The following is a 19,971-nucleotide window of genomic DNA, read 5'->3' as shown; positions in this document are numbered from 1 at the left end:
TGACCCACTTTGCACGTCACAGTAAACCATAGCTGCTGGCTTTCTATAAATGCTTTTATCTGGACAACTTTTCCATTCCCTGCTAACATATGGAAGGAAAGAAGCATGATCCTTAGCTTAGTGCTGCCTCCAAAAGTTCAAGTAAATCATGATCAGTGAGCCCAAAACAAACCTTCACTACAGATCATGGTATATTGAAAGCGAAATAAACCATTCTCATATATATTATTTCCGCATTTGTATGAAATCCATCTTTTAGTGTGGCAGCACCTACACCGTGGAGCTCCCTGCCTATTGCAATCAGATGGGCATCTTCACTATACTCTTTTTAGTGCCTGCTAAAAATAGACAAGTTTATCCAGATATGCAAAATGCTGACATGTGTTTGATTCCCCCCCCCCCATTGCCTATTGTTGTTTTTTACTGTTTTCAATCGTTTGTTTTAACTGTCTTTGACTGATAATTTCATTTTATCCTTTTCATGAATCGCTTTGAGGGCTTGTATTTTTACAATCAAGCAGCATATAAACTTTGTGAAATAAATGAAATAATAAATAAGACAATCAGGTTGTGACTCCCCTCCCCCCCCCTTGTGTACTTTATTTAAAAGGAAATTAAAAGAAGACCTTACCCACTGTTTTCTTTTTGTTCACCGTACTGTCAGCCTTGTGTCTTTTCTATTGGGAAGTCAAAGTACAAACATTTAGTTGGAGAAACACTGAGAAAAGTGATCTGTGCACCCAAAAGGCTAAAGCAAAGCAGAGGAACCGAGAGACAAGACCACTTCTATTATGCTTGACATTTCAAGTTCCAAAATGTATCAAGGCCTTTCAACTCTCTAATGGGCTGACCAGCCAATGCGCACACAATGAATCTTTGTACTTACAAGGTGCTTTTGCTAAGAGCTCCACCTGCTTCATATTAAGCTGATAAGCCTTAGAACACCTTGCAAGACAAGGTAGTATCATTATCCCCACAATATAGAGAATGGAATGAGGATTGGGGAGGGAGTCACTAGTTTGTGGAGGCAACTAGGAAGAGTTCGCACCTTTGGTTTCAAGTACAGTGGTACCTCGGGTTACGCTTCAGGTTACATACGCCGCTAACCCAGAAATAGTACCTCGGGTTAAGAACTTTGCTTCAGGATGAGAACAGAAATCGCACGGCAGCAGCAGGAGGCCCCATTAGCTAAAGTGGTGCTTCAGGTTAAGAACAGTTTCAGCTTAAGAACGGACCTTCAGAACGAATTTAACCCGAGGTACCACTGTAGCTAGAAGGGGCCATAGCTCAGAGGCAGAGCATCCAATGCTTTGCATGCAGAAGGTTCCAGGTTCAAATCTTGGCACCGCCAGAGAACCCTCTGTGAAAACCTGAAGAGCCACTGCCAGTCTGTGTAGAAGATACTGAACTATATGAACAAATGGTCTAACACAGTATAAAGCAGCTTCCTATGTTCCTGCAAATGTAAACAGCCTTCACTTCAACATCCCCCACAGGCTATAGTGCAAACCAAGAACTGTAAAGCATGACAGCACTGGAAACTAACAAATTACAGTAATTTTCACCCAACACTCTCAATAGCCCTCTTAGAGTGCATAGTATTTTTCAATCCTTATTCCATTTAGCCACACAAGAGCCCTATGATTTAGGTCAATAATGTTACTATTTTACAGATGGGAACCGAGGCGAAGATAAGGCAGACTGCTGAAGGCCACCCAATAACCACAACAAACCACAATCCAAATCCACTCTCCCATGTCTCCAGCATTATGGACCATTCCTGGCCTGCGTCTAGCAGGCAAACATTTCCAAATTTAGCTCTTCTACCTTCTACCAACCAGGGGAGCGGCTTTGAGCCATGTCCAACACATGGTATATTGCTTCGCCTATACATTTTAGATAAAATAAAATAAAAATGCAACTTTGTGCCAGTAATTCCAAGGCTGTGCAGACACCGTGGAGCCCTGGGCAGAAACTTCTGAAAGGACGGATTATTTCGGTGGCATAACTTCATCAGTGTTCAATAGAAACGGGGCTTTAAAGGTCTGTCTCAAGGTAAAGCTGAAATGTTTTGTCTGCAAAGAAATGCTAAATGAATTTGGCTAGGATCCAAAGAGACACACATGGGGAGTTTCTGCCTGCACAGTGGCTCGAAAACCTCTTGTTGAGGAAGGCTCTGTTACAGCTACAGTTTTAATTCTCTTTGATGGATGTCTGTGATGAAGTAATTAGTTTTGTTTGCTGCACTTTTCTATCTATTTTTTTCCTCCAAAGAAATTAGCTGAATTGTGGTTCCCAGGAGGTCAACTCTCTCCAGGCTACTTACAGGGCCAGGTCTGCTAAATTTTAGCACTACGACTGCATCACATCAGGAACAAAGGAGGCTGCCCTATCAAAGGTCAGACAAGGCTTCTCTAACCCAGAGCCTCTAGATGCTTTAAACTACAACCAGCATAATTCTGGTGGTCAACAGAAGAGGTTTAAAGACTGTCTCAAGGCAAATCTAAAAAAAATGTAGTATAAACACTGACAACTGGGAAACACTGGCCTGTGAGCACTCTGGTTGGAGAACAGCCTTTACCAAAGGTGTCATGGGCTTTGAAGACACTCGAACTCAGGATGCAAGGGAGAAATGTGCTAAGAGGAAGGCACACTTGGCAAATTCACACCGTTATCAACTCCGGCCCGGAAACCAATGTCCCCACTGTGGAAGGAGGTGTAGATCCAGAATTGGCCTCCACAGTCACTTACGGACTCACTGTTAAAACCATATTTATGGAAGACAATCTTACTCAGCTACAAGTGATCACCAAAGAAGAAGAAACTACAACACCCATCAGCCCCAGCCAACATACTCAATGGAATCAGATGATGGAAGTTGTAGTCCAAAGCTTCTGGAGGATACCAGGTTGGGTAAGACTGTCCACCTAGCAAAGCCTTGTCTGTTCAGACAAAAGCTCTCCAGGGTCTCAGGCAAAGGCCCTTCTCATCAATTGCTACCTGATTGATTTTTAACTGGAGGCACCAGGATTGAACCTAGAACTTTCTACATACAAAGCGAGAGCTATTTTTCAGCCCTCCATCATGTCCCTGCAAACCATTATCTGGGCACCATGCATCAGGCCTGGTCACTGGCCACAGCAGTAAGTGCAAGTGATGAAACATTGCTCTGGGAGGGACTAAGAACTGGCAGCTCTAGCACCAATTTCTGGGGCAAGGTCGTACCCCAGTGGACCTGCTGTGGCCAGAAGACTCAGAAGCAGAGCAGCAACTGGAACATCTGAAAGCTGATGGGAAATGTGTGCACGCTTTTGCATCTCCATAGCAACTCATAGGGCAGGGTTCAAATAAGTTGTTTCGTGCAAGGAACAAGGTCCAAAAAAGCAGCAGGACCTTCTCCCGGTGGACCCCTTGCATTTGCTCTGGAGGGTTGGGGAAAACCCTAGATCATGTTTAAGGGGTAAGCAGAGGGGACGAGAGGGTGGAAAAGTCTTGTTGTGTGAATGGACTTCCTTCCCCACGTGCACAAATCCTCCAAAACTATGTTGAATCCCACCCATTTTTATGTTGTTGTATTTCAGATGTGCTGTGGGAACTTTGGTAATTAGGCAGGTCATATGACAGAGTTCATATAACCGAGCAGTGCTGCCCTTTAAGACTACAAACACTCATAGACTCACCTATCAGTAAGTCTCACTGAACTCAGTGGGGCTTATCTCGGAATATAAAATTAAGCTTTGTAACAACAGAAGAACCCTGATGAATCAGAGGCCAGGTGCTCATCTAATCCAGTATCTTACAGTCTGATGGAATGGCCACTTCTAGGTAGATGGGTTGAGAGAGAGAGTCAAAGGCCTGATCTCCTGCTCACCCTCTGCTCTTAGCACATTTGTTCTTCTTGTACGGTTTTGTAATGATCCTGGGTGCAATGGGAGAGTGGAATTAAATATCAGGAAACTACATAAATAACTAATACATCCCGATGCACAATTGGTGTCCTTTGAATGCTAGGTGTCCACGGGTGTCTCTATAGGCTCCTGCCCCATACACACAAATGTCTCTTGCATGACCACATCTAAGTTTCAAAGGATCGGAGGAATATTGGTTAGAAAAGACAGAGAAGTGCCTTATACTACATCAACCCATTGGCCCATCTAGCTCAGTGCTGCCTGCACTGACTGGCAGTAACTCTCCAGTATTTCAAACAGGAGTCTCTCCTTGCCTGGAAATGCCAGGAATTGAACCTGGGACCTTCTGCATGCAAAGCAGAGGCTCTGCCACTGAGCCACGGTGCTTCCCCTCCAACAATAGATGGTTGGCCTATTTCATCCAAATGCCCAACGTATACTCACATAGTCTTCAATAATCTCCTTGATGCCAGCAACCGTGAGAATAAATAGCAGTGGCACCAAGGTGGTATATCTTCCAGTTGGTGAGACATCTGGAATTTGCTGAAAAGGGGGAAAAATAATGTTACGGCTATGACCAATGTTTTCTCCTACTGGGAAAGTACTGAGAGAAAAAAGCCAAAATTCCTGATGCCATTTGCTAAATGAAAAGCAACTTCTGGAGGGAAGAACTTGTAGTTGAAAGGTGAGTGGTGAGGCTAACTTAAATCTATTCTTTACCTGCTGCTTCTCTACTCCAAATTGTGACCCTTTATCTACCGCTTTTCTTCCACGGGATTCCAAATACAGAAGGAAATATGGTTTGGTGGGGTGATTTAGAGTAGAGAACAACTGAGCAATGCAAGGATGAAGCATCTCCTCCCCCTTGGTGCTTCTCCAGTCTAAATTCCCTTGTCTTGAACTTTTGTTTCTAAAAACCAGTGTTAGGTGCAATGTTAGGTGCATAAATGTGGTGCAATGAGTCACTAGCCTCTGAAACTAGGGCCTAACCTAGCAAGCTGCATTGGACTGCATGGGCTCAGGTCTCAGAGCTCTGTTAAGGGACACAAGTGGTGTGCAACACTGACCCCTTTCAATTGGCAAACAATACAAAGTCTCCTGACTGAAGCACCCCAGGATCATTTCAAATACAGGTTGGCTTTCTCCCTTTGTGTGGTCAATAGGCCTGTTTTACTCTAGCCTGAGCCTCAGAGACCCTAAGGTGGAGAACACATCCTCCAGGTCTAGGTTTAGTTAATGCTACCCTTGGTCACAGCTCTGTTCTGATACTCTTACAAATGGGGGTAGACAACATGTTAGCCTCCATATGCTGTTGAACTGCAACTCCCATCAGACCCGGCCAGTATGGCCGAGGGTTATGGGAGTTGTAGTCCAGGAACATCAGGAAAGGCATGATGTTGGAAGCCCTTAGCACAGAACAGCCCGAAAGCATTTGCTGTCAATCACTCCCATTGAGCATGATCACTGTGTCATGCAATGGTGAGGTCTACAGTTCAGAGGTTTCATCATTCCTATGGGAAAGATATGCCCAGAACATTCACTTGTAATTATATTAAATGGAGTGACAAATGTGGTCCGTTTAATTTCGCAACAGAGGCCTACCTGCAGTAAGGCAATGAAGAGGAAGAAAGCATTAGCCGCTTTTCTGATCTGCTCATACAAGAATCGAGGTAGAAATGTCACCACGCTGTACTTGGCTGTGCTGTAAGTTTTCAGAAACAAAAAAGGAAATAAATGAAGACTTCGTTTAGAAGGACACGGGGGGAAACCCGAACAAAGTGAACTGACGTTCAATTAAACCAGCTGGGGTGGAAATCAAGTCAGTTCTTTCAAATCAATATGTGAACTTCAGCCCTTATAAATTGAGATGTCTAGCAAAGTAAAAAAATAATAATAAATACCCAGTATGATTACTGTAACACACAGCCAACAAATTAGTTCAGTTAACTGCAGTGAGCATCATATTCCATATATCAAAACTCTGCTGGTTTCCACAAATTCTGGAGTCCTGATTATCAGAACCAGCAAGGTTTTTTAATGTGATCTGAATGCTCTGAAAATCTATTCTTGATTTACAAGAAAACCTCAGTACCATGGACAGTTCTCTATGGGTTGCATGCCATTAAGTCCTACTTCGAGTAAACTCACTGAAATTAATCAGAATCATAGAATTGTAAAGTTGGAAGGCACCCCAAGTGTTTTCAACCCCAGTTCAACTCCCTGCAATGCAGGAATCTCAGCAGAAACTGAAAGCTGAAAATGGACCCAAGTTCACCATGCCTTTTAATGATAATGGACCTTCTCTGAGTTGGATTGGCACTGGATCGAACTCTATGAGATTATTTTAGCTTCAGGTTATGCTGCTGAAAACAGCACATCTGTGTCAAGTTCTCCCCTTCCACCTCTTAATAAATTGTATTGACATTGTATTGCCAGTAACTTGTTTTTAAAAGAGCAAATAGTTTATTCTCCAAAGACACCCATGGTATTGTCATTAGCAGCTATAATGTTGCAGCATCATTGTGGCTGGGAATGCATGGGACACAGATTAAAGCGCGGGAAGAGGAAGGAAAAGAATACACTGAGAAGACGGTGCCAATGGAATAAAATGGCATCGAAACAATGCAAATACATTTGCAATGAATATTTGTTTATTTATCATTTAACAGAGTCGCACACAGCTTAATGACGGTCTCCAAGCAGTTTAAAGAACAAACATGCACAATAACACTCACCCTGCTAACACACGCACATCACACCCAAATTCTGCCTCGCAATTCATCCACACAAATCATCCAGTAACAACTACTTGTTCAATAGCACTCAACCCATTCTACTGCCACTAAACTTGTTAACAATTTTATATATTGCCTTCATCCATGCACGTTCCTGTACAACCAGGGTTCCCCGCTTCCTTCATCTGAAGACCAGCTCTGGAGCTGCATTCCACTCTGAGCGCGGAGGGCATCGGTCCCTCCTCTTAAGTGAAGAGGAAGGCCTTGAAAGTGTGAAAGCTCTAATCTGAGATTGCGCTCATTCCTCATCTTCAGCCCTCCATTTCCCTCCCAAACAGCACCAACGATTCTGCTGCATCATCTATAAATAACGAACAGGTGGGTTCGTTCTTCAGCTGACATATGGTATCTGAACCCTGGAAGACAGGGAGGCACTGAAACGTTGTTATTTAAGGCACGGATTCATTTGTTTCCCTGCTTCATACTTGACACCCTCGACGTATGCCAGTTTCGCCAGCCTCCTTTACCAATATAAGATCAGCTCTCCCAAGGAAGCTTCCCATGTGTTGTGGCTATACACACATACTTGTGCGGATGTTGTTCAGAGCACAAGCACAATGATTCCCCAGAGTTTAAATGGAACTTTTCCTGACTCATTAGGGGAGGGGATTCTTGTTAAATCACATAAGAAAAAGGAAGGCAGGTTTTTCCCCCCTCCCCCCTCAGTCATACCGTATCTTGACGTATCTTCTCATATTTTACTCTTGTCTTGTTATCAGAGATCTCTTCTGTCAGCAGTCTTTACTCCCCTTTTTCCTTGAAGCATGTGCAATTTATCTCGTCCAAATTGTTTCTTTTGAAGATGCTTGCAACTAGCGGTGCGAATCAGGGACGGCGTCCAGGAGTGCCGGAATCCCACAGGAGGGCTTTGTGCCTAGTGCCCCCACCCCCACAAATTCGGGGGTGGTATAGGGCACAGCAGGCAAGGGCCGTCCCCCCCACAATCCTGGGGGTGTTAAGGAGGCTAATTACCCCCATCATAGCCTCCAAATTACCTCGTGTGGGTCGGAGAGATGTTATTGTCAGCCATCTTCCGATGCGCCACCTAGTGGCCCCCCCAGCTAAATGGAACTTTTCCTATGGCGGCACATAAAGAGGCAATGATATCTAGCACACAATGATATCTAGCTAGCTGAATCAGGGCAATGCAGAAGCTCTGTTTACAAAACAATAGGGGAAACGAGTGAAAGAGAAATGCTGAGCGTTGGGGTGGCTAGTAATGAAGGCTGTTAATACTGTAGTCAGCTTTATCCCATTGCTCATAGCTTCCCTCTCTATAGGAGCTTCCAATATCCAGACTCAGATATCTCAGCACTTTATCAGGCTGATATCAGATCAAACAGATTAGTTTAATGGGATGCTTAAAAGTACTTATTTAAATTATTAATACCCCACTTTTTCTTCAAATACCTCAAGGCAGTTTACAAAAATAGTAAAAACACACACACACACACACACACACACACACACACAAACACACTACAAACAGCAATATATAAAAGGAATACAGTCGTACCTTGGTTGACAAACGCCTCAGCAGTTGAACGTTTTGGCTTCCGAACGCCGCAAACCCAGGAGTGTTCCAGTTTGCGAACATTCTTTTGGAAGCTGAACGTCCAGCGGGGCTTCTGTGGCTTCTGATTGGCTGCAGGAAGCTCCTGCAGCCAATCGGAAGCCCTGCCTTGGAAGCTGAACGTTTTGGAAGTCGAACGAACTTCCGGAACGGATTCCATTTGACTTCCAAAGTACGACTGTAAATAAGAATAAAAGCCAGAAATAAAACAGTTTGAAACAGGTGTGGAAAACATGTTTGGCCCTCCAGATGTTGTTGGACTACAATGCCTATCACCCTGACCATTCTTCATGCTCACTGGGGCTGATGGAAGTTGGGAGTCCAACATTGGGAGGGCTGCAAGCTCCCCCTCACTGAATTAAACACTAATTCCTGTATTTTACTAGCAATAGGTTTCATTTGCTCCATTTTCATAATCCATCCCTGGTTTAAAAGCAATTGCAATAGGAAGCGTCTTTTTTTAAAGTAAAATAAAAAATAATTAATGGTTTCATTATTTTTAAAAAATAGCAAAAAAGCAGCATTAAAAAAAACTAGTTATGCAATAAGAACTGCACATAGTTATGGCTGGCAAGGAATTAAAATCCAGTCTATACCAAGGGCCGTGTCAATCATAGTATTAAAATAGAAATGAAAAGCTGAATAGATCACTGTAGCAAGAAGGCTACAGCTTATAGATTGTGAGTAATGTTAGGCAACCATGGAAGAAAAACTGCAAGGAAATCAGAATGAAGAAATGAGTGTTGTGCTTAAAAAGTGGGGGAAATCTTAGATTAGCGACAGAGGACCATCTAGTCCAGCATCCTGTTCTTACATTGGCCAACCAGAGGCCTACAGGAATCCTGAACAGTACAACACTTTCCTCACTTGTAATTCCCAGCATCTGCTATATAGTTCCCCGGGAAGAGGAGTGGACAGTTAAACGACTCTGAAAATTGTAGCTGTGGGAGGGGAATAGGGGTCTCTTGTTGGCTCTCAGCACTCTTAGCAAACTACCTGAAATATACTCGGAGTCCTGTAGTGATTTCATGCTCTTTATTTCAGCTTGTAAAACAGTGATTGAATTGCCCCCCAAAACCTCAGGCTTCTATATACATTATTTACACAATGAGTCCTGTCTGATTCTGCTTCCCTCCTGGAGCCTGATTGGTCTTTTCCTGCAAGCCAATCAGCTGTTGCGTTCTAGGATCCTACTTGCCTATTGTTCTAGGATCCAAGCTTAGTACATAACACTACCATTTCCAGGATTCATTGGGGGAAGCCATGACTGTTTCTAGTAGTATCATAGTGCTTTAAGCGCATTGTGTGAATGTGGTCCTAGAAGCATGCGCATATCAGCAGGGGCATCTGTGAGGTTAATGAGCACTGCCTTGCACACCCAACTTGGTACAGGGAAGGAGCCAGGTAAATCAGGATGGGAGCTAGTTGCAGTCATTGGGCTTCCAGTTTGCCACCCCTAGTTTAAATAACAGGGCACCATCAGCTCCAACTTCTGTTTATTGCCCATTTATCTGGGTATTATGTCAACAGTAGCGCATTTTGCTCCATCCTTTCTCCTCAATTGATGATTGTGGCGGGGTGGGGAGGGTGGGTTATTAAAAATACTGGTGACATGTTTTAGCTGAGACTCATTTACGATATAGGCTGCAATGCACAGAAGTGGCATAAGAATATATGAACAGAATTCCAAAGAATGGCAGCCAAGAGAACAGCCTTGGAAACATTTTGCTGCCTGGCTCAACCCACAATGTGTTTTCACAACTACTCAAATAATAAATCTGGCTCGTTTATATATCACAACCAGTACGTCAAGGCCGCTTCAGATTCAATATGGCAACTGCTGCTGCTCTGAATGGAGCTGTGTGGCAACTATTACTGTACGTAAGGTGGGACACATACATACAGGAACATAGGAATCGGCCTTACATGAGTCAGAACTACTATTCTGGCTAACCAGATGTTGCTGGACTACAGCTCCCATCATCCCTGGCAACAGGCCATGCTTCCAGCCCTACAATTCTATGATTCTATGACTGGGGCTGATGGGAGTCCAACAACAGCTTGTGGGGCTGGGGACGAAGTACAATATGGAAGTGGCTGGGCTACTTCAGGTGTCAAGTTCTGGGTTGTGTGTGTGTGCGCCCTAATTTTGAATACTCCAGGTGAAAGAGAAAACCCCCTGCATTTAGTAAACTAGTACTTCAAAGAGGAAGTTGGAGCAGCTGTCACTGGAGTAACTCATTTACTACATACAGAAAGCCTTTTGGGGCAAGATGTAAGGTGTTTAGAAAAGTTCATAGGAGCTTTAATTTGTCTTAGTCTCATTTATTGCAAAATACAACAGGTGTCCACTATTTGAACTTTCCAGACGTGAGTTCCGACAAGCTTCCCCGGCATAGCTGTCAACTTTTCCCTTTTCTTGTGAGGAATCCTATTCGGAATAAGGGAATTTCCCTTTAAAAAAGGGAAACATTGACAGCTGGATAAATGGACCTTTATTGTGGGTGCCTACTTGTTTTAAGTGTCTTTGTTGCATTTGTGCTTTTAACTGTATTTAATTATCTTATGTGTAAATTGCCTGGAAACGGTGGTTTAGAAGGTGATTAATAAACTAGGGACGCGGGTGGCGCTGTGGGTAAAAGCCTCAGCGCCTAGGGCTTGCCGATCGAAAGGTCGGCGGTTCGAATCCCCGCAGCGGGGTGCGCTCCCGCTGCTCGGTCCCAGCGCCTGCCAACCTAGCAGTTCGAAAGCACCCTCGGGTGCAAGTAGATAAATAGGGACCGCTTACTGGCGGGAAGGTAAACGGCGTTTCCGTTTGCTGCGCTGGCTTGCCAGATGCAGCTTTGTCACGCTGGCCACGTGACCCGGAAGTGTCTCCGGACAGCGCTGGCCCTCGGCCTCTTAAGTGAAATGGGCGCACAACCCTAGAGTCTGTCAAGACTGGCCCGTACGGGCAGGGGTACCTTTACCTTTACCTTTAATAAACTAGTGGTGGTGATAAAATGCATGCAGACTTGCTTTGCTGGCTGAGAAAGTCTGCCATGACAAAGCTTTGTCCTTGCCAATAATTTATGCCCTTTTTTTTTTTTTAAAGAGAAGAGTAGCAAAAACATAAAGTTGATTTTTTAATGGAGGAAAAAAGAGCAGTGTTTGCAGAACTCCGAAGGGGTGGAAAACACAACTTCATATTTCATATATGAAATCAGAAGAGAGACAGGGACAGGAGGAGAGGATTTTAAAGTGCTGGCTCCATATTCCAAGTACATATTTTACTAAGGAAGGCAAGTGAACAGCAAACAAAGCAACTCTGGGAGAAAATCAATCTCCCGGATTTCTATTTGAGAAGGTTGGTTAATCAAAAGCAGAAAGTAGTGTTGTTTTTACCTTTCATTGGAACAGAAACCTAAGCAATAAAAATATAATTTTAATGCTATTTTTCTGCACTGGCCCTCATTGCTGTTATCCAGAGGTAATGCTTGGCCTGCATTTTCATGGAACTTTTAATGCACAATGATAGCAAAACAATAAAGGTTTTACAAGGACCTATAAAGACCTGAAACAGCACATATATTTCCCCCTTGAAGACAAGCTGCAACAATGTGGGGAATGGGTCATCTTTAGGAGCAAGCCTAGGGATAAGTTGATGCAAGAGATTCAGAATACGTTCTGAACCCATAAATATGTTGAGAAACATATTTCTCAATATGTTGAGGGGCAGGAACCTAAGCAGGATTTGGGGGAAGAGGACAAGGCAGGGTCAGATCCAAAGCAGTTGGTGAAAGTCAGGTCAATCAATCGCCAGTTAGCCAAAAAGTTCACTGGGTGACCTTGGGCCGGTTGCTATCTCTCAATGCAACACACTTCACAGGACTGCTGCAAGGATAAAATGGGAATGGGAGAAAAATGTATGCCTCACTGAGGCAGGATATAAGGATAATATATAAATATGGGAATGGCAGGATAGCTAATGTTAAAGAAACAAGCACTGTGACAAATAGCAGCTGAGGGGGGGGGAGATTTTGATCCCCCACCCTGTGCCACAGTACTGAACCTGATCTCCCTTCTGCCTCCCCAGTGGCTACTATTTACAAAAAAAGGAAAAAAAAGGAAAGACAGAAGGACACATTTAACAGAGCACATCACTCGACTCTTTTGATAAAGATTGGTTACCTACTCCTGATGTAGGGAATATAACAGACGAAGCAGGCCTAACTACGTGGCAATATGGGGGAAAGCCTTGCTGGAAAGGAACCAGCCATAAGACACAGCAACTAATGCTACCCTTTACTACCTCCACAGAAATTATCTCTTTACAAACAGTGGGGTTTTTTCTTTAAAAAAATGTTGAGGGGTACTCTCAGTTTGACTCAAGAAAATCACCGGGAAAGGAAATGAAGCCATCATTGGAGGTGGTAACAATGAAACTGACCAATCACCATGCTAGATTCCAATTCCTACTTCACACATTAAACGCTCACTTCCATCTGAGACTCAGGAAACACCGTGGCAGGAAATGAGGCCGCCATTGGAGGTAGCAATGGAACTGACAATTCACTATGCTGTTCAATGGAACTGACGATTCACCACGCTAGAGAAGAAACTAATTTTTTTAAAAAAAATTAGTTTCTTCTCCCATTAGATTCACAAAATGTTTAGGGGTATGCGTACCCCTGCATACCCCCCCAGAAAAAAGCACCGCATTTACATCTGAACCGTCTTCCATGGAGCTGCATACAAAACAATATAATTATTTCCTTCCCTTTCCATAAACTTTGATGCTAACAACAGTTCTGTGAGGTAGGCTAGGGAGCATGCCTGAGAGAGACAAACCCTGTGTGCTTCACGACTGAAGGGATATTTTTGAACTCAGCTCTTCCCACTTCTAAGTCTGACACGGACCATACCACATTGGCTCTCACATGCTAGGAAACTAAAAGCTGCTGTGGTGATGCAGGCCATTCCTCCTCCAAAGAAACAAATGTGGCCTAATTCTCACATTATTTTCTGAGGTGGTAAAATCACAACGATATGGTTTTACCTTATTATATATATATATATGTGTATTTTTATTTGCACTGGAGGTCACCAAATACTTAAAGCATTATGATACCACTTTAAACAGTCACAGCTTCCCCCAAAGAATTCTGGGAGTTGCAATTTGTTAAAGGTGTTGACAGAGTTGTTGGGAGACTCCTTCACAAAACTATAGTTCCCTGTGAAGAGAGATTAACTGGCTCTAAACCACTCTGGATATTGTACCTCTTTGAGGGGACGAGGGGTCTCCTAAGAGATCTTTGCATCCTTAAAAAGAACTGCATCTCCCAAAATTCTTTGGGGGAAGCTGTGACAGTTTAAAGTGGCATTATAGTTCTTCAAATGTATGGCCTAATGCAGCCTCATGTGGCAATAACTGGTGTATTTGCCACAGCAAGGCAAAAAGCTAGTTTCTCTGGCATTCGTAGCAAATAGTAGCTCTCGACCTGTGAGGGTCAATCCAAAGAACCCCTCTGATGCTTTGATTGTCAGCTTCCCGCATAGATCTATGCAGCCCCATCCATTGTAGTCCATTTGTTCTGTTATCACTGGCGATATAAACAAGCCCATTGTCAAATAAATGCACTTAGGAAGACACTTGGAAGAAGAAAACATGTTGAGTCTTGTTGAGTCAATTGATTTGGTCCCTAGCCAAACCTTGGGAGTTTTACAATCCTCTTAGTTTTCACAAAGGAAATCTCCTTCTAAACTCCAGAGAACCTTTCTTTGGTTAGAAGGCATTCCGGTGAAAAGCTAAACCTGTTGACAAAGTGTGATTTGTTAAAAGGGATAATTCAGAAAAGCTACATGAGGACAGCCTCGTTTCTCCTTAATGTAGAAAAATGCTAGACATGTGAATAGTTGAACAGAATAATATACTCTTCTTACCAAACAACAAGCCGAAGGGGGGAGAAGTCTAGAGTCCCCAAAGGATGGTATTTCAGAAAGCACAGCAGTACTACAATCACACATTTCTCAATTGACATTTAACAACAACTTACAAACACAGCAACCTGAAATTCCCTTCCTTCAAGCAGGGCAGTGTGTTCTCCTCACTATAATCATTAACATTTTGTGTCTGGATAATCCAAATGGTGTACCAAGAAAAGGATGGATTTTCTCATCCAATAACAGCAAACAGCCTCTTTTCATGCACCATCTTGGCCAGAAGTCCACTTTCTCATCCAAATTGAGCGTATATATATGTGTGTGTGTGTGTGTGCGCACACATTATATATATATATTATATATATATATATATATATATACACACACACACACACACACACACACACAGTGGTACCTCAGGTTAAGTACTTAATTCGTTCCGGACATCCGTACTTAACCTGAATCTGTTCCTAACCTGAAGCACCACTTTAGCTAATGGGGCCCCTTGCTGCCGCCGCGCCGCCGGAATCAGATTTCTGTTCTTATCCTGAAGCAAAGTTCTTAACCTGAAGCACTATTTCTGGGTTAGCGGAGTGTGTAACCTTAAGCGTATGTAACCTGAAGCGTATGTAACCCGAGGTACCACTGTATATATATCTGCAGTGCTGACTACTATGTAGGGCTGGGCGATATCTGGTTTTCAACGTTGCGATGTATCACCAGCTAAACATCACGATATAGTGATATATCATGATGTCTGAAAATAAGGAGGAAGAAGGACTTTGATGAGTGCATGAAACTATTTCTGGTGGATTTTTCATGATACAGGCAAGGTTTACTTTCGACTAGTCACCTGTCTTACCATGTGTTTGCAAATTTTACACACACACACACACACACACACACACACACGCATCCTTTAAACCAAACAAAAAGGAAGGACTTGGTAGGTTGGCTTTACTTTTAAATGAGAGGCATCTAGTAGGAAGAATAACAGGCTGTTGAGTAAAACTTTCAGTTATTAATTTATCACCAGCTACAAAGACTGACCAAGTGGAACCATCGTGGGAAGCTGTGCAAACTTCACAAAGAACATGCTATTGTCTGCCTCAGGTGCATTGCATGTTGTCAAGGTGAACCCACGGCGCAATATCATTGTTATGACATTCCTGTTTGCCAGAGGCCTTCCTGTAAATGGTCTGGAAGCAACAGTATCAATATATCACTCTAAAGTCGCACCACCTTTCAACAGATGTGGAAAAGGTAAGCAAAGAACAGATGCTGTTTTTTAAGCTGTTTGATAAAGATGTCTAAGTATTCATCCAATATTTCAAGCCATAATTGTTCTTAAAGCAGGTCACTTTTTTTTTTTTAAAAAAAGGCAGTTGTATAAGCAGCAGGATACTAGTCTCATAATGATGGATTTGAAAAGCCAGGTGCTGTTGATGGTATAAAAACAATAGCACCATGTGACGTCTAACAGTTTCAGCAAAAGGATAAAAACTGACCGAGGATGGGGGATGTTTTTCAGAGTCTTCCGCCTAGTCAAGTAGGTGTTTCTGCTGCCAGTAGAACACTCCAATTCAAAGAAAAAGATTGCTCAATAACGGATATTTATTTGTACTTCCTGAAGGATTTTTAAAAAGAAATGTTTTTATTCAATTAATTTATTTAAAAGGGTTATAATCTACCCTGCAACTGGTAGGATCTCAGGGCTGGCCATGACAAATAACACAGACAGATAAAACAAATACAATTTAATACTAAAATCCTTGAAATATATATATTACAATCCTTCAATCTGGACATCCTATTACATTAACGCCAGCCAAAAGAGAAAAAGCATTCGGTTGGCACTGAAAAAGCTACAGAGCAGGAGCCAGCATAAGTTTGTTAGGCCTTGATAAGGCTTTTGCCTTGATGGCGATGCCTGTTGTGATTCTACCTCAACATCCCAGAACTCCGTGTGTAGCTCAGGTGTGGAACTGCTCTTCTTTTTAAAACGATGGGATCAACTTACTGTGAGACACACCTGTGTTCTACCTCCTGATACAAGCATTTCACAGAAAATGGAAAGTATTAAATTCATGAAGTTATAGCCAAAGGTGGAAAACGTGAGTTACCTAGACCTAACACAAAAAAAGAGAGCAAAAACAGCCATCTCACACATATCAGCTTTTTTCTTTTCTATTTTGGAATAAGATTAGTCGCGTCCCCCCCTACCAACTGCCCTAATCCCTATATCACATGCTCCTATAAGAATACCGGTCTTGCAGCATTTCATGGTGCTAGGTTGCCTTGCATTCCAATTAAATACTGTGTACTTAAGAGAATTGTCTGGTGTTACTGAGTTTGCAACTGCTTGTCCGTAAGAGCTAAGCTTAACTTGAAAGTACTACATTTCCGTTCAGTTCAGGAGACCCCTCTGGAGTTGTATGTTTAATGTTCTGTTTTTAGAAACCAACCACGACAACCTCTATTCTATGGAAGATCTGCATATGTACAGATCAGTCCCAATGGCCAGCCCCACCACTTCTGGCAATGCTGATCCCCTGATGGAGACGAGTGGGGATGGAGAGAATGCCTGAGATTAGTTCCTCCCATCCACTGTCAAAAAGATGAACACACTAACCACCTGTGTGGCTGTACACAGTAGAGGAAGTTCATGCGCAGGTCCAAGGCAACCCGAATATGCTGGTGCCTGGGAGAGAAAAATCCAAATAGCAACTCCATGATGCTGGTGAAAATACAATGCTAAACTAGGCAACTAGTTGCAGACTTCCAGTGGCGTCCCAATATCTGCTTACCAAAGCAGGTCACCTACTAGAGCCCAGCCCTGTCGAGACTTTGGATGCCACAACCCAGGACACAATCTAGAAAGGATCCAGGGGCATACAGATGTTCCCACAATTACGTGCTCAATAAATGTTTCATGCAGTGGCATCAGTGGGAAGGGAACACCATGCATATGTATCCTGAGTGCTTGGAAGGGATGGATGTTCAGACTGAGGCTCCTGCCCCCAGATGTAGTGGTTTTGCCCAACATCTCTAGCTTTTGGGATTCAATCTCTGGTCATGTTTCTAAAATAGCTAACCAGATCATCCCAAAAGCAGCCCCTTTAGCTCTTCTCTCTATTTTCACCGGCCCCAAACTCAGCCATAAATATCTTATTAATTGTTCCTCTTGGTTGCAGCCGGATCAACAACAGCCAGAGGCCGGAAACGTCCTCTGAGTTTATTTTAATGCAAGTTGGTATAAGTGTGTTTGACTCTTGCTCTCATGGAAAGATCCAGCGGGTGATACGGGTGGAAAGCAAGGGACCAAACTGCATCTAATCAGTTTGACATGGTTTGGTTTCCGTTCCTAACTTTCATAACTTCTTGAGAGTTCACGACCTCCAGAGACCCACACTGGATTTCGGAGGGGCTATATCAGATAGCTGTTTTGCCTACTGTTTATCTGATTTTAACGCTTATCACCTCTTTCCAATCGTGCACTGTAACAATGAAACATGAGATTGCTTTTTTGTTGTTGTTCTTTCTGGGCTGCAATTTGCAAAAAAAAAATTTTTTTTTAAGCGTGCATACAGTTCTTTTTTTTAAATAATATTTATTATTAAATATTTTGAAGATTACAGAAAAAGAAGAAAAAAGAAAAATAAAGACAAGAAAGAAAGAGAAAAAAAACAAAAAGTGAAAAAACACCACAATACAATACAATATACAAATATTATAAAACCCACCCCAAACCCATTAGATTAAACACATGACTTAAGACAAAAACAGTTTAAAATACATCTCTCCTTTTCCATATTCTATCCTTCATTTCCTTGTTTCCTCGACTTACTCACACCTCCCTTTTTGTATTCCAGTTCTTCTAATTGTTTCAGCAAATCCTTTCCATCTTTCTCTGCTTTTTATCATCTTGTACATAACATATTTTAACCTTATTTCCCTTTATGACTAAATTACTTATCTATACTTAACTTCTTCTAACATTTCACTAAATCCCTATAATATCATTCCACGGTTTTTCTAACAGTCATTAATTTTACAAAATTTCTAAATATGAACTTTAACTTCCCAATCTTCTTCCACCCTCTCTTTCCCCTGGTTTTGGATTCTGCCAGTCCTTTCCGTCAGATCCATGTAGTCCATCAACCTGGAGATCTTATATCCGAAGCTCTTAATTCTTTTCCAAGTCCCTTCTGCGGATCTTCTTCGTATTCTTTCATGCTCAGGAGCAAATCTCGGGAAAACTCCAACCAAACAAAACTTTTCTTCCTTCTGAACAGCTCAGCCAAGTTTCCATAATTGAAACTAAAGTCCATAAGGTATTTCAGGACGTATTTCAGGATTCCTCCAAATCCATAGGCCCCCAAAGCTTCAAGTTCCTCCAGGCCCAAACCCATGTCCCAAAAGTCAGTTGGTCCCTGAATAAAGGGATCTTTCCAACTTTTGTTCTTCAGTCCAAGCCAGGGTCCAATCCTCAAAATCTGGCTTTTGCTAGAATCAATCATGCAAGGCCTCAATTTATAATCCTCAATTTGCTTCTGTAGAACTGAGGATCCTGCTTGAACTACCTTAGGTTTCGCAACGGCATCCTTCTCCTTTTCCTCCACCATTTGTCCTACCAAGGCATATTCCTGTTCCAAGTCCTGAATTATTTCTGTATTGTTGCTTGCTTTTTGATTCAAATTGGTCACTTTCTGTTCCCGGCTGTCAATTTTGGAAATCATGTCATCTGCCTTTTTGTGCAGCTGTTCAAGTGAATGGTTTATCTTATATAATACAGTCACAATACCTTCTCCTATCAGCATTTTGAATAGTCCAAGGTCAATCTCTGATTCTCAGAAACTTTATCTTGCAGCTGGAGCTTACCCTGTTACACTCCTGTAACAATTTCACATGCTCCCTCTAGAGGGATCCAGTCTCAACTTGTATCAATTCTTTCAAGCACAGAAACAGTTTCGATTTTCAGTTATTTTTTTCCTCCCTTTGATAAACTCAGAAGAGATCAATGGAAACAGTATCTTTCCAATTTTAAGTAACTGCCAAATCCGTTCTGTCAATGAATCTTCCCCAAACGGCATCAGGCAGACCGTTCCCAGGTTCAGAGCAGTGGTAATTTGCTTTTCACTCTCTCCTGCAGGTTCTCACTAGGTTCACGACTTCCCCCCTCTTCTCCTGCTTCCAAGGGGGTTTTGTATTTTTAACTGATGGAATTTTAATCCTTTATCAAAAACTTTCAGAGACTTTAGTTTGTAACGTCTTTGCTTCATTCTGTTTACAAAAGCGGAAGGCGGACTTCCTGTTTAGAGCCTTCCTGCTTCGTTGCCAAATTAAAATATTTGAAGACCCAAATTTTCCAGTCTACTCACGGGTAGTTGTTTAAGGTCCAAATGTCCACAGGAAAAAGTCAGTGCTCTCCGGCGGCAGCAACGCGGCTTCACTCCGTGAAAGAAGCGGTCGATTCAAAGCACCGCGCCACTCACCCCACGTCGCTCCGGATCCCCAAAACAGGGTTTCCCCACGAGTAGGGGAGGCGCAAAAGGTGCCAGCCGAATCCCAAGTTCACAGGCTTCTCCCGCCTGTGATTTCTATGGGTCTCCGCCTTCGCCGTGGCGATTAGACCCTGCTTTTCACGGAGCAAGTCCCTCCCGATCGGAGGAGCTCCGCCATTGCCGGAGGCGCCAACCCGGAAGTCTAAAGCATGCATACAGTTCTGCCCATCTAGGTACATATGGCGCTTGTCCACATGTATAGGCCCCCT

At 42.8% G+C, this 19,971-nt stretch overlaps 1 protein-coding gene across 8 annotated transcripts in view; it reads right to left on the bottom strand.

Moving 5' to 3' along the window:
• ATP8A2 (ATPase phospholipid transporting 8A2) overlaps positions 1 to 19,971 on the bottom strand; it is a 325,405-nt gene that overhangs the window by 258,063 nt on the left and 47,371 nt on the right. For 7 of the 8 annotated variants that reach the window (XM_083609007.1, XM_083609009.1, XM_083609010.1 and 4 more), the window contains exons 3-5: positions 5,511 to 5,610; positions 4,353 to 4,451; positions 632 to 677 (exon numbers count right to left, since the gene is read on the bottom strand). In XM_083609007.1, the coding sequence (XP_083465133.1) occupies positions 632 to 677; positions 4,353 to 4,451; positions 5,511 to 5,610 (245 nt within the window). Of the gene's footprint in view, positions 1 to 631; positions 678 to 4,352; positions 4,452 to 5,510; positions 5,611 to 19,971 lie in introns of those variants that run through there. The other variant, XM_083609016.1, reaches the window with a different exon arrangement.

Source organism: Podarcis filfolensis, assembly GCF_964270895.1.
Source record: "Podarcis filfolensis genome assembly, chromosome: 4".
In the NCBI taxonomy this organism is placed as follows: Eukaryota; Metazoa; Chordata; class Lepidosauria; order Squamata; family Lacertidae; genus Podarcis; species Podarcis filfolensis.
This window is presented reverse-complemented; position numbering and strand designations above follow the sequence as displayed.